Genomic DNA, 24,010 nt, shown 5'->3' with positions numbered 1-24,010 from the left:
CCCAAAACACAGGAAGCTGCCTTATACCAAGTTGGAACATTGGCCTATCTCATTCAGTACTGTCTCCGCTGACTGGCTACAGCTCGCCAGGGTTTCAGCCCTACCTGGAGATATCAGGACTGAACCCGAGATCTTCCGCATGCTACTTTTAGTGGGTCCCACTGCACACCACTGCCTAAGCGTTGCCAAACATGGCTCCGTAAACTTTACACAGTAATCCAGCTGCTGCAGCTGAAGTCCCACAGGCTGCACAAGTGTGCGTATTTTCTTAAATCATTTTCAGATTGTGACTGGTTTTTGTTTGTTTCTAGAATACACACTGTAGTGCAGAGACAGGTACGGAGCCGTTTATCTCTCTGAGTGAAGACTACATCCCTTCCCTGGTACACCTAGGCCACTGCTGGAACTATAGCAAAGCAAGCCACAACTTAAGAGCAGAATTGTGTGTATCCCCAAACTAAATGGAAAATTATAAGTTCTGTGCCCATGACAAATTCTGTGTCAGAATTTGAAAGCTAAAGCTCTATACCCTGCATATATGATGCAATTGAGCAAGTTTTATGTTTATTAGCGCAGCCAATCTGCATGCTTATTCAGAAAAGCCCCCAAGAAAGGGACTCTGGTAATTGTCATGCCCCTGAGCCCTCAAGGCACCAGAAGTCATGCTTCAGACCCAATCCCCACCCTTAGGGTAATTGTTCTGGAAACCAAATGTCAAATTCTTCCTTGCCAAGGCTGTGTAAACGAACACCAATCCTGCAAGGTAGAAAGTAGGCTGCCACCACCCCTGTTACTGGTTCCACTCAGAGCTAGGGGAACTCTGAGCCCAGACAATAGGTAAACCAAGGTCCTATGAGACAAGAGCCAAAATTACACTCCTTGTCAGGAACCTCTGGTTAAACACCACAAATTAGAATTAAGCATTTAACTCCTTTTTCCCTCTTTGGTAGTTGCGTAGCTGAGTTGGTCGTGCTGAATTCAGAACCACCCTTTCCCTCAATGAACACACCAGGTTAAATAGAAGTAGCTTTATTTAAAAATATATAAGTGCACATGAAAATACAGCAGCAAGTAATCCTTTAAGACCATACACCCAAACAGGGGTTTAGGTACACTCAAGAGAGTTCATACACACAACGAGAAAATAACAGCCTTTCTAACCTAATACTTACACATGAGGTAGATGGTTGAAGTGGCGTCTCTCCTAAGAGAGATTGGCATCAATCACAAAGCAATGGAACCCTGCGTAGGTTGCCTCCCATAGGCACCAGTCAGAAGGAACCTTACAGAACCTTCCTGAGGGAACAACGGCTATGGGTCTCCAGCCCTATACTTAAGGAAAAGAATCCCAACGGTCCAAGATTAATTAACCAATCAGTAGTTTTCTGATGTAATCCCTTTCTAGATGTTTCTCCACTTTTGCGCGCCTTCCAGGCCCCCCTCCCAAGCGGTGTTTCAAACTTCACAGGCCAGGATGGCCTTGAATGCCAGGCTCTTGCTAATCAGCACAGATAGCCAGGTGCTTCTTGTTCAGGCTTCCCTTAACCGTCTTCAGCTGGAAACCGAAACTTAACATTTTACTCCTTCTGAGGCCTGTCTTTTTTAACGGTTGAAACTCCCAGAGTTCTTTGCTTGAGCCAAGGTATTACATACAATATTTTTAATAACTCATGAACATATGCAGGTTCATGACAGTAATCATCTGCTGCACCCTGTGACCACCTCCTTGTTGTTTGCTTGCCTGCTTGTCTCCACCTGAAGCTCTCACTTGCTAAAGGCAAGACCTTTAGCTATAGGAGTCCAAGGCAGTGGCCTTGAGCACTGCCCATTCAGTGTCAGTAAGGACTTAAGCTTATAAGTAGGTTTCTCAGGGTGGCCACTATGAAGCAAGATGGCTGCTGTTGTGTGCTCATTATTTATTATTTATTAATTTATTGCATTTGTAAGAACTCCTCCCTCACCAGACGGGTGACTACATCACACTCTCCAGAGAAGGACTTGGAGAAGCGTCTTCTCTATAGTGATGCCACAATGGTGTAACATTCTTCTCTCGGAGACATGGATGGTTATACAGTGATGGGTCTCTATTGCATATTTGTTCTCTCTCTGTTTTCTCTAGATTTTGCAGACTAGATTGATTTGAGATTTCAGCCTGTTTTGTGATATTTTGTGCTGTTAGTTATTGATACTGTTGTAGTTTATTATTGTATTCTGAATTGTTTTTATTATATTGTTTTGTTCTTGCTATGGAAGCCACTTTGTGGTCACCTGGAGATGAAAAGCGGCATACAAATATACTAAATAAATAATAATTTATACCATTTCTGCAATACAAGAGTGGGGAACCTCAGGCCCAGAGGTCCCATGCGGCCCTCTAGCCTCTCTCTATGGCCCTCAGAACTCCGCTCTCTGGGTAACACTCCCTCACCCCAGGCCACCAGATCTACTTGCACCCCCAGTGTGCTTGCCTGACTGGAATGTGTCCCTCAACTCTGATAATGCCTCTTGTTTGTCCGGGTGGAGGATATGAGGAGTGTGTAGAAACTAGCCTGCTGTAGAAACATCAAGTTTGCATTAGTTGTTCTGCCCACCACTGGCATGTGGCCTTTGAAAAGTTGCCCAGAAAGGAATGCAGCCCGCAGGCTGAAAAAAAAGGTTCCCACTCCTAATGTAATATATAGTGCTAACTTGCAGCTATTGGAATATATGGTATTATCACACAAGGGCGCAGCCAAGCATGATACAGTTCACAGAGACTGATACAGTATAGGAAACAAGACATAACCACAGCTCATGAACTCATTAAACACACCGTTGCTTTGAACAATTGTGCTACTGAAATTTCTTTCAAGACATTTTTTTACATAATACACATGTGCACAAATGTTATTTTCTTGCATTTTCTTGCCTTTCTTTCATCATGGAATGCAAGACGGTATCCATGTGTGGTTCCTAGGCAGTCTCCCATTCAGGCACTGACCAGACCCTGAACTGCTTAGCTTTAACAAGCGGTTGCCTCATATGCCTTCAGACTACATTTAAATATTATATTCATAGGGTTGTATTTAACTACATCCTACTCAGAGTAAACTCACTGAAATTAATGAATGGAAGTTGGTCATGTCCATTAACTTCAATATGAGTCAATAGTGTGGTGTGGCTGCAAAAAAGACAAATGCTATATTAGGCTGCATTAACAGAAGTATAGTTTCCAAATTGTGTGAAGTACTAGTTCCCCTCTATTCGGCACTGGTTAGGCCTCATCTTGAGTACTGCATTCAGTTCTGGACACCACACTTTAAGAAGGATGCCAACGAACCGGAGTGGGTTCGGAGGAAGGAAACAAGGATGATCAGGGGACTGGAAACAAAGCCCTATGAGGAGAGACGGAAAGAACTGGGCATGTTTAGCCTTGAGGAGACTGGGGGGGAGATATGATAGCACTCTTCAAGTACTTGAAAGGTTCTCACACAGCAGAGAGCCAGGATCTTTTCTTGATCGTCCCAGAGTGCAGGACACGGAATAATGGGCTCAACTTACAGGATGCCATCTCCCGCAATAAATATATATATACAGGAAGCCAGATATCAAATGAACATCAGGAAAACCTCCTAACTGTAAGAGCGGTACGACAATGGAATCAATTACCTAGGGAGGTGGTGGGCTCTCCAGCACTAGAGGACTTCAAGAGGCAGCTGGACAGCCACCTGCAGGAGATGCTTTATTTTGGATTCCTGCATTGAGCAGGGGGTCAAATGCAATAGCCTTATAGGCCCCTTCCAACTCTACAATTCTATGATTCTAGGTCTACTCTTCAGTATAGCATTTAATACTGCTCATAGTATATCTAAGCCAGTCACATATAGAACCACATCAGTTTGTAGAAATTTGGAATATTTGGCATTATGTCAGTTTTTAATTTCACCTCCATTCATGCTGATCAAGACTGTTCCAGGTTATTGAACTTAACTGCTGGAGCATCCTCCCACACAAAGCACAGCACAGGGACGGTGAGCCTTTTTTCACCTTAAGTTCTTCTGACACCTTTTGTTGCAGCTCACAGCAAGTCTGGGAACTTTCAGGGAGTATTGTCCAGAGAGGATCATATGCTCATCATCCATGTGAATCCAGCCACAGCTTGCTGGAGAAGGAAGACCTTGCAGAGACTGCCCACTTTTCATACTCTTGGTGGAATTGTTTCCAGAGGGTTTCTCTTAGCAACTAGTTTGGTGCATTTAAGAGCCAAAGAGCCCTCCCTGCTGGTTCAGACCTAAAGCCCAACTAGTGCAGCGTCCTGTTCTCACAGCAGCCAACCAGATGCCTACGGGAAGTCCACAAGTAGGACATGAGCACAACAGCAACCCTCTCCCACTCATGATTCCTAGCAACTGGCATTCAGAGGCATCCTGCCTCTGACAGTGAAGGGAGAACGCAGTCATCATGCCTAGTAGCCTTATCCTTCATGAATTTAATCCCTTTTTAAAGCAATCCCAGTTGGCAGTCATCACATAGCAATGAAAAAATACACTTATTGTCATGCAAGTCACTGTGTACTACACTATATTCAGTTGGCTAGGCACCTGTATTATTCCACAAATGGTATAAATTTGGTTGCTGTGGAAAGCCGAGTTATGCTCCTCTGCTATAGTCCCTTACTTACGTATTCTGCAGTGCTCACTGTTTGACATCATTTACTTTGATTCTGCTAGTCCTCTGACAGGGCAAGATACTGTGCAGCATTTCGACATCACTCCATCCACTCCCCAAACTACATTTATCTTCCTCTCTGACCACAGAGGTTTTAGCAGGTGTAGCCCACACTCTTGCAGGTTACTTCCGTGAAGCCTTGAAACTTGTGTTTCATTACTGCTGTTTTATTAAATATATAAGGGTCAAGATGCTCAGAATTGTACACCCACTCCCACATTTTGCCCTCCTACAGAATCACCACACACTCGCGTCATTCTACAGAGAAGGCACCAAGCGAAATCTTCAAGCCACCATCACCAGAAGCCCACTGCAGCTCACTACCTTTATCATTAATTATTATTAATTAATAAATTTATATCCCATCCTTTCTCCCAATAGAAGCCTAGGGCGGCAAATAACAAGTGATGAAACAACAAAAACATCTTAAAAAACAATTCCAGTGCAAATACAGACTGGGCTAAAAGGTATCTACTTAAAAGTCTTGTTGAAAGAGGAAGGTCTGCAGTGGGTGCCAAAAAGACAACAGAGGCACTGCCTGTCTACTATGTAGGAGAAGGGAATTCCAAAGGGTCACTGAAACAGCACTAAAAACTGGGTTATTATATTGTTGGGGAATGGACATCCTGATGAGATGGTATCTGCAGGAGGCCCTCACCTGCAGGGTGTAGTGTCTGACTGGGAATATAAGGGGTGGAACAATCTTTCAGGTATCCTGGGTGCAACCTGGGTGGCCGCCACTTTTCCTGACAGAAATTCCAGGTATCTTTGGATGACTTTCCAACAAGCAAAAGAAGTCTGAGCAAATTAGAGAGCTGGGCATGAGTCTCTGGGAATTCAGCTACTCAAATGAGAATCCCCACTCGAGTCCTGTTAAAGTAAAAATGGCTGCTGTTATTTGTGCGGTGCCAAGAGTGTCTGCACATCCTCCCGTTAACGGATATGGGCCACAACTCCCATTCACTGTGCACGCTAACTTCCCAATAGAGTGTAGTGCCCCGCCAGTTGTCTCTCTCCAGATCCATTTGTTTTCTTACTCTGCTCTTTTTCATGATACCCAAAAGTCTGTGCCAAAAGGGGAGCATGAAGGAGCCAGACTGACAAGTGATGGGAAGGCTGTTCCAAGCCCAGGGAGTGGCAGAAAAGAGAGAGGTGGGGCCCAGGAAGCCAAGGAGCTGAGGGTAGAACCAGAGTGCCAGACTAGAACTGAGGAGGCCCAAGGTTGGGATCCTCGCTCAGCCGTGACCTTGGGGTAGTCCCCTCTCTGAGCCCAACCAACTCCACATAGCTGGTAAGACAACAGAAGGAGCCTGCCGCTCCGTGGGAGCAGACAGGGAGATATACATGTAATCAATAAAGAGACATGCTTGTCTAAGACAGCAGGAATGAGAAGCAGTGGAAGGAAGTGAATCCTTTCAGCATCTAGATCGGGTGGGGAACCTCTGGCTCTCCAGAAGTCCAATCGTTCCAAAACAGTGGCCTTGCTAGCTGCTAGGATCCCAACATCAGAAGGGCCACTGGTCCCCCAGTCCTGTTCTGGGCCTGAGGGGGCCTCCTTCCACTTTGTGCATTCCACACTCCACTCTCTCCTAGCAAATGGCTACTTGGGGCTCTGTAATTACAAAGATGGAAAAAACAATCAGGGAAGCTACACTAAAAACATACTACAGTTGGTAGAAGACCTCAGTGAAGCTCTCACGGATAATACCTGGTGCCTCTCCAGCTTGCTGGAGAAGGTGCCATGGACAGGGTACCTATTTCTACCTCTGGTGGAACTGCCCCCGGGTTCCATCCTTTTGGAAAATGGTTTTTGAGGAAGTCTCAAAAATTATTAGGTTTCATCTTCAGATGGTGCTCCAATTGGCGTTTCTCTCAATCTTTGATGGTTGCAATGCAGACATAATGTTCAAAGACATGGTGTGTTGTTTGCTGTTTGCGGCACAGCTTTCTATTGTTCAAACATGGAAGACTCTGGGCAATTTGGACGCTTTGTTGTGGTACAAGAACACTTGGAATGTTGCTGTTATAGAAAAATTCACACTCTCTCTATGTTCACATCAAGGAAGAGTGAAACCTGATGCATTTCATATTGTCTGGTGGGACTTCTTATGTATCTGAATACCAATTACAGCAGCAGAGGTGTCACTAGGCAGGTGCAGGAGGTGCGGACCACACCCGGGTGACACCATGAGAGAGGTGACACCCACAGCCGCCGCGGGGGCTCCCATGTGGCTGGCGTACAACCCAGGAGTGCACGAAACCCGCGCAAAGGCGCCGGGAGCCCAGACCGGAGAGGAAGCAAGGGACGTGTGAAGGGGAAGCGGTCCTAGGAGGAGGAGGAGATCTGTTGGGAGGAGGCTTTGCCCCCAGCAGACGGCTGCCTGCCGGCTCCGTCAGCACCCCGACGTGGTGGGCCAAAGGCAGGCTCCGGGCAAGTGGGCGGGCGAGCCCCTCCCTGCGGTGGATTGGGGCTGGGCAGGGCTCGGGGAAACATCTTTGCCGGGGCGTCCCGCCAGTCGGTGCGGCCATTAGGCCCCACACTGGGTGACACCAACCCTAGTGATGCCACTGTACAGCAGCACCTTCTGTTGGTTACCTGAGAAATCTGGAATTCTTGATTGGATTTTGAATAATTCTTTATGACATTATATGAAACAAGATGGCGATAGAGACGGACGCGCGCTCAAGGAGCTCCGTGATTTAATTTTAATCCATCATCACTCACCATCATTTACCAACTACCACCTTCTATTTTACCTGTGCCGCTGCTCCCGTTGTTGCTGGAGTGGATGTGGGTGTGTGTGGGATGCTGCTGCTGGCTGTTGTTGTCTGGACCAAGGATGCTTTTCTTCCGGCCTCGGCGCCACGGACTTGGGCGCTGCTTGCTGCGGCCGCTGCCGGGCCCGGGGCTTTTATGGTTCCGCGGATTCGGGTACTGCGGTTGCGGCCTCCTGTCGTGCCGCGTGTGTCGCCCGGGCCGTTATTGGCTTCGGGTTGCTGCTGCTGCTGCCGGCGCCGTTAGTGCTGCGTCCCATTTGGGCTGCCCGGGCCTCTTCTGGGTTGCCGCTTGTGGCGTTGGACTGTCGTTGGCTTGGGCTGGGCCGCCGCTGTCGTTGCTGTGTAGCCAGGCACCGCGGCCTTGCCTAGTGTGGGGCCGTGGTTCTTGGGCTGTTGCTGGTGCGGCGGCCGCTGCCGCCATCTGGCGGTCGTTGGAGTGTGGCGGCTGTTGCTGGCGATCTTCGCATAATATCCATCCCTTGTTCCAGGTCTGCCCAAAACCTGAAGAATACTGGGAGATGCAGGATTCCAACCAACCTTCGTTTGCTGTTGTGTAATGCCAGGTCTGTGGTACAGAAAACATCTTGCATCCATGATATGATCTTGGATGAATCTGCAGACCTGGCATGTATAACGGAGACCTGGTTGGATGAAGCCTCGGTACCTATTTTAGAGGCAATGTGCCCGCCAGGTTTCCGTTATGCACAACAGCCGAGGGAAGGAAGGCGGGGAGGGGGAGTGGCTGTTATCTATCGGGAGTCCTTGGTTTTTGCCAGGTCTCCTCTCCTTGGGACCAAGTTTGTTGATTGCATGTATTGGAGGTTGGGCCCGAAGGGCAGTTTAGGGATCCTGCTTGTGTACCGCCCGCCTCGCTGCACGGCAGAATCCCTGGCCGAGGTGCTAGAGGTGGTCTCGGGTGTACGTATGATGTCCCCAGAATTATTGGTGGTGGGTGACTTCAACGTGCATGCCGAGACCACTCTCAATGGGGCCCCTCAGGATTTTCTGGAAACCATGACTTCCTGGGAACTGCACCTTAGTAATGTTGAGCCCACCCATGTAGCCGGTCCTGCTCTCGACCTTGTATTTGTCCTAGGGGAGGAGAAAAGTGCTCTGAAGTTAGGGACTATTACTTCTATCCCTGTGTCATGGTCAGACCACCATCTGGTAAATGTAGACTTCTCGATGCCACACACCCTCTGCAAAGGCACAGGACCTATTAAAATGGTCCGCCCCAGGCGCCTGATGGAGCCAGAAGGATTCCTGAATGCGCTGGGGGTATTGGAACCTGCTGAAGGTCACTCGGCCGAAACCCTGGTGATGGAATGGAATACAAAGATCACCAGGACATTAGACCAAGTGGCTCCGAAACGTCCTCTCCCCCTGGAAAGATCCCAGACGGCACCATGGTACACACCACGGTTGCGTGTTCTGAGGCAGGAGGTGAGACGACTAGAATGCCGGTGGCGTAAGTCCCGCTCCGAAGATGCCCGGACACAAGTTAGAGCAGCAGTAGCTGCCTATCATGTGGCAATAAAGGCAACAAAGAAAGATTACTTTGCTGCCTCTATTGCGTCGGCAGAGTGTTGTCCCAGAAGGTTATTCCAAGTGGTCCGAAGCCTGGTCAGTCCAGTTGCTCAGGAACCCTTGGAATTCTCAAAGGCCTCCTGTGACAGTTTAGCAAAGCACTTTGCTGATAAAATCGAGCATCTAAGAAGCTCGATTTCGCATACCGTGAATGCAGATAATGGACCAGAGTTGACCAGTCATAATGTGATCAAATGGGATCGGTTTCGGCCTCTTTCTTCTGATGATGTGGACAAGGTACTGTCAACTGTGAAACCTACCACCTGTCTCCTTGATCCTTGCCCGTCATGGCTCTTAATGAGCTGTAAAGAGAAATTGGGTGAGGGGATCAAGGCGGTGGTAAATGCATCCTTGAACGAGGGTGTATTGCCATTAGCCCTCAAGGAGGCAATTATAAAACCTATTTTGAAAAAGCCCTCCTTGGATCCCCAAGACTTAAACAACTTTCGCCCAATTTCAAATCTACCATTCCTGGGCAAGGTCATTGAACGAGTGGTGGCCAATCAGCTGTCAGCGCATTTGGATGAAACGGAATATTTAGATCCATACCAATCGGGTTTCAGGACTGGACACGGAACTGAAACAGCCTTGGTCGCTCTAGTGGATGATATGAGGAGGGCATTAGATAGGGGAGAATTCACCTTTCTTGTCCTCCTGGATCTCTCAGCGGCTTTTGATACCGTCGACCACGGTATCTTGCTGGACCGTCTGGAGGGATTAGGAATAGGAGGCACAGTATTAAACTGGTTCCGTTCCTTTCTCTCCGATAGACAACAGCAGGTGGCATTGGGAGAGGTGGTTTCAGACCCTTGGCCTCTCAATTGTGGTGTGCCACAGGGCTCTATCCTCTCTCCCATGCTATTTAACATTTATGTAAAGCCGCTGGGAGCCATCATCAGGAGGTTTGGGCTGCAGTGACACTCAGCTCTACCTCTCATTTAAGTCCTCACTAGAGTCGGCTGTGGAAACCATGTCCAAGTGCCTGGAATCCGTGAGTGGATGGATGGGAAGAAACAGGCTAAAGCTGAATCCTGATAAAACTGAAGTACTGCTCGTGGGAGACAAGGGAAGGTTGGGAAACATCGACCTGATACTTAATGGGGTAAGATTACCCCTGAAAGACCAGGTCCGCAATCTTGGGGTGATCCTTGACTCTGGGCTGACTATGGAGGCCCAGGTTTCATCGGTGTGCCAAGCAGCTTGGGGTCAATTGCGTCTCATACGAAGGCTGCAACCCTACCTTCCTGTACATCAGCTCCCACTCGTAGTACACGCTCTGGTCACCTCTCGTTTAGATTACTGCAATGCGCTCTACGTGGGGTTACCCTTGAAAACAGTCCGGAAATTACAGCTGGTACAAAATACGGCGGCTCGTTTACTTACGAATAGCCGCCGTTATGATCCTATTACTCCAGTGCTCTACAATCTACACTGGCTTCCAGTTGCTTTCCGGGCTCAATTCAAGGTGTTGGTATTAACCTTTAAAGCCCTGTACGGTGGCGGCCCAGTATAACTGATGGAGCGCCTCCACCGTCACAAATTGAGCCGCCCTACAAGATCTGCCACGCAGGGCCTTCTCTCAGTCCCACCAACTAAAGTGGCTAGGTTGGTGAGGACTTGAGAGAGAGCTTTTTCTGTGGTGGCCCCCTCGATCTGGAACTCCCTCCCAATAGATCTTCGTCATGCCCCTTCCCTGGATATATTTTGCCGGGGCCTGAAGACTTGGCTTTTTAATCAGGCCTTCGCAACCTTTGAGACCTCTAAGGTGAATCAGCCTTGAGCTAAAATGTTGATAAATCTATCATACTGTAAACTTTGTATTGTACTGCACTGACTATATTATAATTGTATTTTATCGTGTTTTATTGTTCGCCGCCTAGAGTGGCCATCGGCCAGATAGGCGGCTTATAAATTAAAGTTTATTATTATTATTTATTATTGCCTACCCCGTCCCTTTTGTTCTTTTAGTTCTGGTCTGGGTGTGTTGTTGTCCTATATTGTATCAAAAATCTCAATAAATGTGGTTAAAAAAAGATGGGAAAAAAGAAAAAAATTAATCAGCAACATTCAAAACCCAAAGAGGGATTTTTATTCACTTGGCCCACACGAGACCAGCTACAAGAAAATGGCAAAAGCCGATGAGCTCCAACCCAACCGCATGTTGGTCTTGATACATCAGTGACAGAACTCTTAAAAAAAGAGAGACTGAGAAGTGCTTCCTACTCTGCCGGCTTCAGGGCTTGGTCTCAGTTTTCCCAGAATGGTAGTCAGGAGGGGTGTATTTCCCCTCCTTCATCAGCTTCTTCTTTTGTTCGGAGACAGCCATCAATCGCTTTACCTGCCAAAGGAACAGACGAGAGAGGTGTGATGCCACGTTCTAAGCTAAAACCTGTCCTCTCCAGCTGGTCAGAGCATATAGGAGTTTGCAGAGAAATCAGACATGGTCACATTGCTGAAGGTTTAAAATTTAATGTGCTCCAACTCATTGGGGGATGACCAGATGAAAGTGGGGAAAATTGAAGTTCTTCCCCTTTCGAAGTTGTGAAGAAGAGGAGACTGCAACAGGCTTTGCCACTCCTGCGTGAGAAGCTCTGCCTGCAAAAATCCTCTCTTCTGCCCAACAGTAAAGAGATCAGATGATGGTGGGAAGAGAAGGGGAAAGATGGACATATACCAGAAAAAAACTAAGAGTGGGTCCCCATCAGGTCATAAGTAGACCCTGAATCTGAAAAGACTGGCAACTGCCTGACATTCCTGCCGCTCTATTCTTCAGTCCCAAATATCTGAATTGTTCAGCATCAAGATAAGTAACAGCCAGAACGTATCTTGCTAACAAAAAGCTTTGACAGGGTCCAATACATGACCACCCTCCACACGGCCTCCCAATTTCTACCTGCCACAGAATGGACTTGGTCTGCCAGGCTCCTGAGGTGCCTGATTAGCTGGTCAAGATGTTCAGTCTGTCCTCTCACTTATGGAGACATGAGAAGCCAAGTTATGGATGGCCTGTTTTGCTAATAACAGATCAGCGTGCAGGAGGTGAGGAGAGAAGAGAGGTTTCGATGCAGCGATACCTTCACTCACATTGCATGATGAAAGCAATAAAAGAGGTGGGCCAATTACATTCCAAGATGACAACAAGCTGTAGCTTGTAAAATATTAACATTTTTCCCAGTCTACATCCAGAAATCCAATTGAATTTACCCATTTGAATCCCCTCCCGACAGGCAGGGCTGTGGAGTCGGAGTCATGGAGTTGGAAGCAATTTTGGGTGGAGTCGGAGTCAGTAGAAATGTACCGACTCCGACTTCAAAATAAATTTTGATTGACAATTTTTTTAAAATATAAATTCAAAATGTCAAAGAAGCTTCCCATGAAGTCAGCTGTAGTTGAGCATTTCACCATAACTCAAGATGGAAAACATTTTGTGTGAGTGTATGACACAGGACCCAGATGAAGACAAATGCTGTGATGCCAAGATCAGCGCATATTCAGGCAGCGATAAAAATGCTCCTATGAGAGCTTCCAATTTAAAAAGACATTTACAGCCCTTTCCAGGGCTGTGGAGTCGGAAGCAATTTTGGGTGGAGTCGGACAGTAGAAAAATAGAGGAGTTGGAGTCAAAGGTTTGGCGTACCAACTCCACAGCCCTGCTGATAGGTGTCCCAAATGCAGGTGAAATTCGTGAGTTGACCAGGCCATTTGGTTTGACTCTACACAGCAGCCCAGTCCCCAGGGGCCAACCTACAGAGCCCTGACTTCAGCATACCAAGGGCAGCCCCTGCTTGGTTGGCAACATATGGGATAAGCAAGCCACCCCCTTGCTTTGGAGCCCAACTACAAATCAACTGATAACTCCCACACTGGCTTCAGTGGTAAGTTATTCCACCTCTGTACTGTTCCACTGTAGTCAGAAGGAAGCTGCAGCTGCTTCGCTTTGCTTTGCACCTAATGCAGCATTTTTTAAAAACAAAACAAAACATATTTTTAAGTAAGGACATAAGAAGAGCCTGCTGGATCAGGCCAGTGGCCCATCTAGTTAAGAACATAAGGACATAAGAAGAGCCTGCTGGATCAGGCCAGTGGCCCATCTAGTTAAGAACATAAGGACATAAGAAGAGCCTGCTGGATCAGGCCAGTGGCCCATCTAGTCCAGCATCCTGTTCTCACAGTGGCCAACCAGGTGCCTGGGGGAAGCCCGCAAGCAGGACCCGAGTGCAAGAACACTCTCCCCTCCTGAGGCTTCCGGCAACTGGTATTTGGAAGCATACCGCCTCCGACTATGGAGGCAGAGTATATCTATCCTGGCTAGTAACCATTAGCAGCCTTATCCTCTATGAATTTGTCTAATTGTTGGGCCTCAGCTCCTCCGCGGGGGCCAGGAAGGCATGAGTTTCAGGGTCCCCAGCTGTCAGAAGAGTGGTAGATCCAGCAGTTGTTAAGTCTCCGCAGGATAGGGGATGTGGGAGTGAGTTGGAGCCAGGGTCAGTTCCCACGGATGGCACGCTCTCTGAAGAAGGGTGTGCCCCACCCCCAGACCAAGACGAGGAGCCGTTGGAAGTTGCTCCGGAGGGCGCGCTCCCTCCCCCTCTGCCTAGCGGTTCTTGGGAGGTGCCAGGAGAGCAACCTCCCCCTGACATCGAGCCTGTTGCCGAGGCCCTTTTGGACGAGCCATTGGACACCCGCCCCATGTCACCCTGTGCTCGTCGTCACAAGAAACGGATGGGTCAGAGGCAGGACTTGAGAAGAAGACAGAGATTAAGATCAAGGACTTTCCCTACTTAAACCTGCGGCTCCAGGGCAGGAGCTGCTGAGTCAACTTTCTTTATATGTTGCAGAGCATGTCTAGAGTGCAGCTAGGGAATCCTAGTGAGTTAGTTTAGTGCTCTCTATGAAACGTACTGCTTTCGATGTATCTATTACTCTAATAAAACAAGAATTAATTACACCTTTGTCTCAGCCTCGTGGATCCCACCCTGAATGGGACACTAATCCTCTTTTAAAGCCATCCAAGTTGGTGTCCTTAGGAGGTTAAAAACTCCCAAAAGCAATCATCTACTCTCAAAACTAGTAATTTCAGGGTGTCCATGGATCGATCTTTCATACATCAAACAGTTGGGTACACAGGAACGTTTTTAAATTTCTCCTACCAGTTAATAATGAGGGAGACAGGCACATCTCACCAGGGAGGGCATTCCACAGACGGGGAACCACCACCTCGAAATCCCTGTCATGGTTCAGTGCCAACCAGGCAGCACCCAGTGGCGCCCCCTGCAACAAGGCCTCCCCAGCCAATTGTAGGACTCAGAATGGTTGATACTGGAGAAGACATTCTTTTAGGTACTTGGGTCCCAAGCCATTCAGGGCTTTTTACACTAGTACTAATACCTCAAATTTGGCTCAGTAGCTCACCAGCAGCTTGTGTCATGCTCCAAGGACCAATGACACATGTTCCCATTGGGGTGTCCCACTTACCAACCTAGCAGACACATTCTGCACTAGTTGCAGCCTCTGGACCATCATCAAGGGCAGCCCCACTTAGAGCTCATTACAGTAGTCCAGGCAGGAGGTCACCAGAGCATGGTCAACTCAGGGCAGGCTATCCCGATCCAGGAACAGCCATAGTTAGCCACAGAAGCCACCTGAAACACCAGTGACAAGGTGGAATCTGGGAGTACTGCCAGACTATGAACCTGCTCCTTCAGTAGGAGTGCAACCCCTCTGAGAACACTTTGCACACCGAATTCCTGGACCCAGGAACTTCTCTCCCGCAGTGCCTCCGTTTTATCACACAGACACACAATCACTCTCTCTGGGTCTCTGTCTTCTGCTCCAAGTCTCACCCTCACCATTTTCCGCTTGGTTAGACATTCCACAAGGTCCTCCATCTCCTGCTGGCATTCCTTCTTTGCTCGTATGCTCCCAATGCCGTCAGCACACTCCAGCCACTCCTTCTCAAAGGCATGGCACAAACTGGCCCGCTTGTAGGGCTGCTTGGAGCTCCCTAAGATAAGCCATCTGTCAATGTCAATGCCCAGCTGGTTCTGGAGATCAAGAACTGGCATGGCTGAGAGGGAAGAGGAAGAGAGAGTTTGAAAACACACAAACAAGCAAAGGATACTAAACGTGCATAACCCAGTGTGTTACTGAAGGGACAAAATCCCTGGCAAGAAGACTCAGGAAGAAATCCTCCTTTGGGGGAAAAACCGTTAGGCCAGGGCAAAGGAGGAGGTGGAAATCCAGGAAGAAAGGATTTAAGGTTCAAAAATTATTGCGTGTCCAGGGCAGGGACAAATTAGACTCCCATCTCCTTTGACGTGGTGGTGAAATAAAGATTCTCTCTCCTCCCAGTTTCAATTACACACTTTATACTTTTAAAACAAAACATAATAATAATAATAATAATAATAATAAATTTTATTTTTCAGTCGCCTATCTGTCCGGGTTAGGGACACTCTAGGCGACGAACAACAAAAATAAAAACAATACATATATATATCAACACAACCAAATTTAAGCTAAAAAACCATCCTTCAGTTCATTATAACACTTTGCAATGCATCTTCCAATGGATGTGACAGGTAATATGCATGGCAGCCTCGTCTACGAGCTACCTGAGATCTGGTCAGCTGGTATCACTCACCATGTCATCCTTGCACCCGTCAATGAAGAGGTCAGCAAATAGCAGGGCTACAGCCATGACACCTGCCTACCTCTTCATTGTGGTGACAGCTGCTCAGGGCTTATGTGCTAGTTCTGTATTTTGGTTTGTCACCTTATTTTTTATTATATTATTTCCAATTCAGGACTTCATATACTCACATGAATGTAGCCAAACACATTCACACACACACACGAGGGAAGTATCAGCAAGGTAAACGCAAGGTTTCCAGGGGTATAAAAAAAATTTAGGTAAAAAAAACACCAACAGGCCAATGGTAACTTGAAACACTAACTGGTTGAGTGGAGAACTGAAAACTGGGTGGATATCTAGGGGGAATGTGAGTTGCTAGAGAAGGAGGACAAAGGAAGGGGCCCACAGATACAGACAAAACTACTACATTGTTTGGTCTGGTAATTTCCGGTGTTCACACTATTTTTATATGTCCCCAGGGTATCCATGGAAATCAATGGAGAAATCAAAGATTTTAATGTAGCTAGGACTGGGCAAAAGTGTCACACAACACTTTTTTTTAAAAAAAAAAGCCAAGGTCAAAATGGGGAGAGGGGAACCCCAAACAGGCTAATGAGGACGGGCATGCTCAGTGGGCATGGAACAGACTGCCTGCCTGCTCTGTGTGTGCGTGTGAGCACATGCATGTGGAATGGCTGGAAACCTGAACAGAAGCAACTCCACACTGAAACACCCCCACACACTGTATTAGTGGTTGGTTCTATGGTTTTAGGATTTATTACTTGATAACTACATTGAACACTTGAAAAAGCAGCCTATGAAGTTTTACAAATAAGCAAACTAATACTAGAAGCCAATACATCCTATAAATAAGGTACTTCCCAACACGACAGCGAATGAGAATTATATCATGCCTACTTAAAAAGGCAAAGAGCAGACTGTCGCTCCTTGGCTTTCCTATGTATGCTGGAGAGGCAAGGAGGGGGAGAGTAGGCCACTTGATTCAATAGCTTTTGACTCCAAGACTGGCCAGCCACATCTCTCTTAGAGAAACCTACAGGCAGGGGATTTTCATCCCTGGTTGTTTGTTCCCCAGAACTGGATTCAGACACACACCCCTGTCCCCAATCCTTTTTCAAAGCCATGCAAACATCCAACTCTTTTCTCTGTGCTACCACAAGTAGGAACACATGATTCCCCCTCTCCCCCCCAGTCCCATCATTTCCAATGAGGGGGGAGAAGGACACTGACAGGGAGAATGGAATAATCATCACTACAGCTGATTATCAAAGAGTTCTACACCCTGACTTGTTCCTGCTTAGCTGGGCTAGCTCTGCAGGGTGGATGTTACAGAAAAGGAGCAGGGAACCTGCAGCCCTTCAGATGTTGCTAGACTACAACTGCCATCATCCCTGGCTACTGGGTTCAGTGTCCAAATTTATCTGTTGCTTTGACTGCCTTCAATATAAGTAATATTTTTATTTCTCAGAGATTTGGAAGCAGTTTGAAGAGGGATCATTGCTTATCGTGTGAAAATTCATCGTGGGTTTTTGAATTTTTTTTTTTATGTCTGGTTAATGCTGACAGTGAGGAGAGATTTCTAAGTCAAAATAATTTTATAACTTTTTTTACAGCAATATGATTTCTATTTTCAACTTTTTTTATTTCCACAAGTGGCAAAAATTAAGATATGGTTAGTTACTTCATAATTAAACCTGCATGCTGTTCCTTCTCTAACACCGAATACACTGTTAATTATCATTTGGATAAATGTAATGCAATTACACTTCTAAACTGTATAATCTAATACATATTTATCCCATTCTTTCTCACAAAGGGGCCCAGGACAACAAACAGTTATGCGATTAAAAAATACAATTAAAGTAAATTTAAACATATTCAAAACATTTAAAAACAATCAAACACAATAAAATGTTTAAAACAGATATAACCAAATCATGTGTCTGGATCCACCTGATGAAACATCAAAGTTTTCAGCAGGCATCTAGATGGATACAGTGATCGCTTAACTGTCAACAGGCAGGGAGTTCCACAGTACAGGTGCTGTCACTCTGAAGGAGTGACTCCTTGCAAACATGGAACACTGTGCAACATTTGTGCAAGTCAGCCGGTCCCGAGCTGGTACATAGCAACGCTGTGCAAAACTGTGCGCTCCTCAAGATATGCCCGACACATTTTATGTCTTTAAAGCAAGCTGGCATCCAAAACATTTCATTTTAAAACAACAACAAATCACCCCACCCCCTGCAAGCCGCTGAAAAACTCCCCCACCCCCACTTCACCCATCCGGCTTCAAAGCTCGCAGATGTTCAGCGTTATCTGGGGGAGGGGGCAGGGCCAGCCCCACTGTCAGGGCAAGCTCAGGCAGCTGGTTCGGGGTCTCCAGAAACGGGCAGCAACGTGTTTAGCTTATCATCAGCACCGTCGTCGTTGCCAGGAGGGGCTTCCGAACTGCCTCGCACCATGGAGGCCATCCCCGTCGCTGCTCCGCCTCAGGCGGCGGCAAAATGCTCTAGAGCGGGGTGGGGTGCTTGTCTCCCCCTTCCTCAGACCCCCTGCCCCCCCCTCCGCCAAATGCACGCAAAAAGGACCCCCTCCCCCATCGCCATTTTGCACTCTGATCTTTCCGGGCCCTTTCTTGCAAACCTTGCCCCTCCCCCACAGACCAGCCGCCGGAGGGAGAGAGGACATGGACCCCCTCCCCCGCATGACTTGCCAGGAGGGGGGGGGAGGGGAGGGGAGGGGAGCCGACCCTCTCCCCCCTCTCCTGCCCGCCCCGCCGGCCGAGGCCTCGCCAGCCTTCCTCACCTGTCCTTGCAGGCCTTTTACGGCAGCGCTGCCCTCACGCGCACCACCAGCTTTCACGACAGTCGCGAGGGGAGGGGCAGTCTCTGCGGCGCTCGTGCACATAGAGAAAGGAAATGTAAGAGTGATTCATCTTACAATGATCCTCCAACATCAACTTCGCTGGACCAGCCATGTTGTTCGAATGCCTGATCACCGTCTTCCAAAGCAGCTACTACTCCTTACTTAAGGATGGAAAACGGAATATCGGTGGACAGCAAAAGAGGTTTAAAGATGTTCTTAAAGTTAATCTAAAAAATGTAACATGGAACATCGAGAACTGGGAAGCCTTGGCCCATGAGCGTCCCAATTGGAGGTTGGCCATTATCAAAGGTGCTATGGACTTTGAAGAAGCATGCGTACAGGGCAAAAGGGACAAACGGGCTAAGCGGAAGACACGTCAAGCAAATCCTCATCGTGACCATCTTCCATCTGGAAACCTATGTCCTCACTGTGGGAGGCTGTGTGGATCCAGAATTTTCGAGAACCACACAGGACTGTCATAACCACAGACGCCAGTCTCACTGGCTGGGGAGCCCATTGCAACTCCCAGTTTGTTCAGGGTGTTTGGTCCAAGGCCGAGCAGAATCAGAATATCAATTGGTTGGAACTGAGAGCGGTACACTTAGCCCTTCATCACTTTCAGCCCCTATTCTGCTTGGACCATGTGTTGATCCGAACAGACAACACCTGCCCGAAATCTCATTTGAACAGACAAAGGGGAACCAGGTCTCACTCCCTGCAGTTGCAAGCTTACCATCTCTTCGAATGAGCGGAAATACACCTCAAATCTCTAAAAGCAGAACGCCTCAAGGGGGTCTTGAATGCGACAGCCGACTGGCTCAGCAGACGACAGGTTTTTCCAGGAGAATGGAAACTTCACCTGATGGTCTTCAATCTTCTCCAACATCGGTTCGGCATCCTCTCAGTGGATCTGTTCGCCTCCCACCTCAATTCCCAGCTGCCCAGATACTTTGCAAGGTATCTGGACACCACCGCAGAAGCAGTGGATGCATTATTGACACCTTGGCCGGACGGCCTGCTGTACGCTTTTCCTCCAATACCACTTCTGGCCAGAACTCTGAGGAAGGTGTGCTCTGAGAGAGCCAAGCTTGTCTTAATAGCCCGTATTGGCCTCGTTGACCATGGTTTTCGGACCTGTTTGCCATGTCGACAATGGACCCCTGGACACTCCCTGTCAGGCCAGACCTATTATCACAGGGTCCGCTATGGCATCCGGATCCCAACTGGCTCATTCTAACAGCTTGGCATTTGAACGGGGACATTTGATACGCGCAGGCCTATCTAAGGAGGTCATTGACATTATACTGGGTTCTAGACAACCGTCAACTACTCGCATATACCAGCACACTTGGTTGTCATTCTCCAAGTGGTGTGAATCCCAGAAACTCTACCCTTCTCAAGCCACAGTACAAGAAGTGTTGCAATTCCTTCATAAAGGACTGATGATGGGGCTTAAACCTAACATGTCAACATGCATCCACTTTATCATCTATTCTCTCAGTCTCATCACATGGTACTCCTATCGGCTCGCATCACCTTGACGCTTTTTGCGCAGAGCTGCTAATGTCACCGGCAATATCTCACTGCTTCCCTTCCTGGAGCTTGTCAGAGGTTCTGCAAGCTCTACACCATCCTCCCTTTGAGCCCCTTAAATCAGTACCATTATGTCTGCTGTCTTTCAAGGTTCTGTTCCTGGTAGCGGTCACCTCCGTGAGAAGAGTTTCCGAGTTGGGGGCATTGTCTTCTGCCCGCCATCTTTGTATTTTTCACAAGGACTCAGTAGTACTGCGAACAGATCCCTTCTTCCGCCCCAAGGTGAATTCAGCCTTTCACTGCAACCAGGACATTGTTCTTCCTTCCTTCTGCCCGAATCCCATCCATCCCCTGGAGAAGGCTTGGCATTCGTTAGATGTCCAGAGGGCCCTCAAGACCTACCTGTCTCGAACCCAGGACATAAGCCTATCAGAGGCACTGTTTGTATCCTTTCATCCACGTACCCTGGGTAAAAAAGTTACTAACTCAACCTTGTCTTGTTGGTTGCGCACTTGTATTGCTTTGGCCTATGAGTCGCTTAAGCTTCCGGTACCCAGTAACATAACAGCGCACTCGACCAGGTCAGCAGCCACTACGGCTGCTTTTGCAACCAACGCACCTCTTGCAGACATTTGCAGAGCGGCTGTATGGTCTACTCCAGATTCTTTTATAAGACATTATAAGATTGACCGTTATGCCTCTGCTGACACCTCCTTTGGGAGGCGGGTTCTGCAACAGGTTATGTCTGACATTTAATCAGCGGTACTCCCTCTCTGGGGGCTGCTTTGGTACATCCCACATGATGGCAGACTACCTAAGGAAAATGGACCCTTGGTCTCACCTGAAGGGTGATTTTCCTAGGTATCCCGCCATCATGGCCCTCCCATTGGAGGATGTCTGGGTGTTTTAAACTACTTTTATTATTACGTTTTAGAATTTTACTATTTTGGATTTTATATTTGTGTCAAGTCCTTTTGCGTCTTTTAGGCTGTAAGCCTGCAGGCAGGGGCTGCTTGTTTTAATTGTTTATTATTATTTATATTCATTAGCTGTTGTTGCTTTTTTAAAAAAAGTGACACTCAACACGACTTAAAACCCCCCAACAAAAACAAGTGTAAAAACAAGGATAAAATCAGCTTAAAACACATACATATATAAGAGAAGCATACTCCTCCCCATCAAAATAAAATAAAATCCACCCTCAGTTTTAACCATAGCAACCATGCCATCGATTTTTTAAATTCTCCTTTTGCCCCAAGTTTGGAGGGGGGCTGTATCTGAGGGGTTCTTGGGCCCAAGTCCAGCTTTAAAGATAAAGGATCCTCAGAAGGAAGGGCAGGGTAGGGGCCTGTCAACAGCACCTGGACAGCAGCCTGAGCAGGGCACAACCTTCCCCCACCAGGGTGAATATAGAATGAGAGATGCTACACAAAGTGGCATGTACAGGGGTGTTGGTTTTATTTTTTTGGCAAATTTGTGGCCTCTCTATGTTGGCACGGCCTAAGCAACTACCCGAAAGGGACCCTCTAGGCATGCTGCCCTTGCAAGCCCAAAGCAGGGCTTAATTGCACAAGCCAGTCTAACTTTCTTCGTTGGAGCTAACTCCCTAGCAAGAAGTGCTTAAATGGAAAGCAAAAGTAATATTTAGAAAAAGAAGCATAAATCACATACACAAAAACGCTACCGAAACCCACTCTAATTTTTCTATATCTATAGAGAGAACATAGAGATCTCACACGTCTATGGGAGAGAACAGCCAACATCATAGATTAGATTAGGTGGAAAGATCACTACAGGTCCTTTTGCCCTTCAGCCGCCAGCCGTGGCGCCATCTGGCGCCTGCACAATTTTACTTCCCCTTTCTTCATCTATCATTCTATTGGCTTCCTCGCATCTCAGCACCCTCTGTTGGCGAGAGGCAGGAACAGCATGGGAAGGTTTAAGAGAAGCTTTTAAGCAACCTTCCCCAACCTGGTGCCTTTCGACTACAACTCCCAGCCAGCACAGCAGTGGAGCAGTGAATCCACTCTGGGTTTTAATCGGAATGTTCAAGGAGTTGGCCATACCTTTTCAACATCTTGCACAGCTCCTTGAATGTTCAGAGCAGATTCATTCTCATTGGTCATATGAGAACACATATTAAGCCCTGTTTAATCCCCTCTGCTTTCAGTGGTAGAGTTAAAACACTTGCCTAAATTTCTCCTATAAAATAAATCGTTGGGGCTTAAACACTGCCCAACTTTGGCTGGATTGTTCTCTCTCTGGTTTTCTGGTACAGAACCAGTAACTGTTGGTACCACATCTGGAGTGTTCAGGACTGAAATAAGATCTGGACTAGGGATTCCGTCGTTCACAGTAAGTACCAATATATTATCCAGTTGTTTAAGACTTCATTTGAAGGGTTTTGTTGTTTATACCCTCCTCCTTGCTAGCGCTACCAGTAGTACAGCCATACGATGGGAGTACAGATGTGCTGTTTGGGACCGATGGGAGTGTTGCCCAAAACAGTTGTAGGGCACACGCTAGGCTGAGTTTAAGGTTTTCACACCTTAGTGGACAGGAGACACTCATTTTGGACTCTCATGCCCCTCTCACTAAGCCAAAGTATATTTTAAAGGCTGTGAGTTGTTTGCATGAGAAATGTATAAGAACTGCGCTGTCCACTGTAAGTGGGGTAAAGGTTCTGAACTTATAATGAACGCTTTTCTTAAATAATCAGGATCATAAACCACCTTATATATTATCCCATCTAAGCATCCTGCCATGCTTCCAGCATCTCCCCCTTGAGAGTTGTTGAAAAGTGTGTGCCCCCCCCGCTACTATGACAGCAATCCTATGCACATTCACCTATGAGTAAGCTCCATGAAACACAGGGGGGGTTACTTCTGAGAAATGTGCATAGGTTTGATGTAGTGGTTCGAGTGTTGGACTGGGACCTGGGATACCAGGGTTCAAATCCCTGCTCAGCCATAAAGCAGCTCTGCCACTGGGTGACTGTGGGCCAGTCACTGTCTCTCAGCATAACCTATCTCAGAGGGTTGTTGTGAGGAAAAGTGGGATATAAATGTAATCATAAAGTAATTCCATGTTGAATGGCACTTACTCATAGATTTTGTTTGAGGAAGGTGTTCGCTATAAACGGGTCAGAGCTTCTGAATTTAAAAAAAAAGTAGCAATTTTTTAGGCGCTCTTAAGAGCGATCTTAAAAAATGCACTTTGTGGTAAGCAGAACTGCCCAGGTCAAGTGGGTCGACTTTGGACCATTTGCACTGATATTATTGTAAACCAGAAATGTGCCTCCGCTGCGAGTGAATCTTCATATCTGTGCCCCAGACAGCCCCATCCTCTGCAGACTCAGTTCAAGGAACAGTAAGTAGAGTTGGAAGGGGCCTATAAAGCCATCGAGTCCAACTCCCTGCAGGAATCCAAATTAAAAGATACCCGACTGGTGGCTGTCCAGCTGCCTCTTGAATGCCTCCAGTGTTGGAGAGCCCACAACCTGCCTAGATAATTGGTCCCACTGTCATACAGCTCTAACAGTTAGGAAGTTTTTCCTAATGTTCAGCTGAAATCTGGCATCCTTCAACTTGAGCTCATTATTCCATGTCCTGCACTCTGGGATGACTGAGAAGAGATCCTGGCTCTCCTGTATGTGACAATCTTTCAAGTACTTGAAGAGTGCAATCATATCTCCCCTCAGTCTTTTCTTCTCAAGGCTACCCATTTCTTTCCATCTCATATTCAGCTTGCGATCAACAACAATTCCAAGATCCTTCACACATGTAGTATTGCTGAGCCAAGTATTGCCCATCTTATAACTGTGCATTTGGTTTCTTTTTCCTAGGTGTAGAACTTTGCACTTATCCCTGTTAAATTTCATTC

The 24,010-nt window shown here is 47.2% G+C and overlaps 1 protein-coding gene across 1 annotated transcript; it reads right to left on the bottom strand.

Annotated features, from left to right (window-relative positions):
- Positions 1 to 11,134: 11,134 nt before the first annotated feature.
- NDUFS5 (NADH:ubiquinone oxidoreductase subunit S5) lies at positions 11,135 to 18,641 on the bottom strand. The gene is made up of 3 exons (XM_061597430.1): positions 18,536 to 18,641; positions 14,922 to 15,139; positions 11,135 to 11,410 (listed from the first exon to the last, which is right to left on the bottom strand). The coding sequence occupies exons 2-3, from the start codon at positions 15,135 to 15,137 to the stop codon at positions 11,306 to 11,308; spliced, it is 321 nt and encodes a 106-aa protein (XP_061453414.1). The 5' UTR covers positions 15,138 to 15,139; positions 18,536 to 18,641; the 3' UTR covers positions 11,135 to 11,305.
- Between the last annotated feature and the right edge of the window lie 5,369 nt (positions 18,642 to 24,010).

This window comes from Rhineura floridana, chromosome 15 (assembly GCF_030035675.1).
Source record: "Rhineura floridana isolate rRhiFlo1 chromosome 15, rRhiFlo1.hap2, whole genome shotgun sequence".
NCBI classification, from domain to species: Eukaryota; Metazoa; Chordata; class Lepidosauria; order Squamata; family Rhineuridae; genus Rhineura; species Rhineura floridana.
The sequence above is the reverse complement of the archived record's forward strand: the minus strand, read 5'-3'. Positions and strand labels throughout refer to the sequence as shown.

Bases quoted from the DNA above. Each gene is read 5' to 3' on its own strand.
- NDUFS5 (XM_061597430.1), bottom strand. From the start codon at position 15,137: ATGCCAGTTCTTGATCTCCAGAACCAGCTGGGCATTGACATTGACAGA. The intron at 11,411-14,921 runs GTGAGGGTGAGA...TTCCTTTGGCAG, and splicing joins GTCTAACCAAGCGGAAAATG to GTAAAGCGATTGATGGCTGT.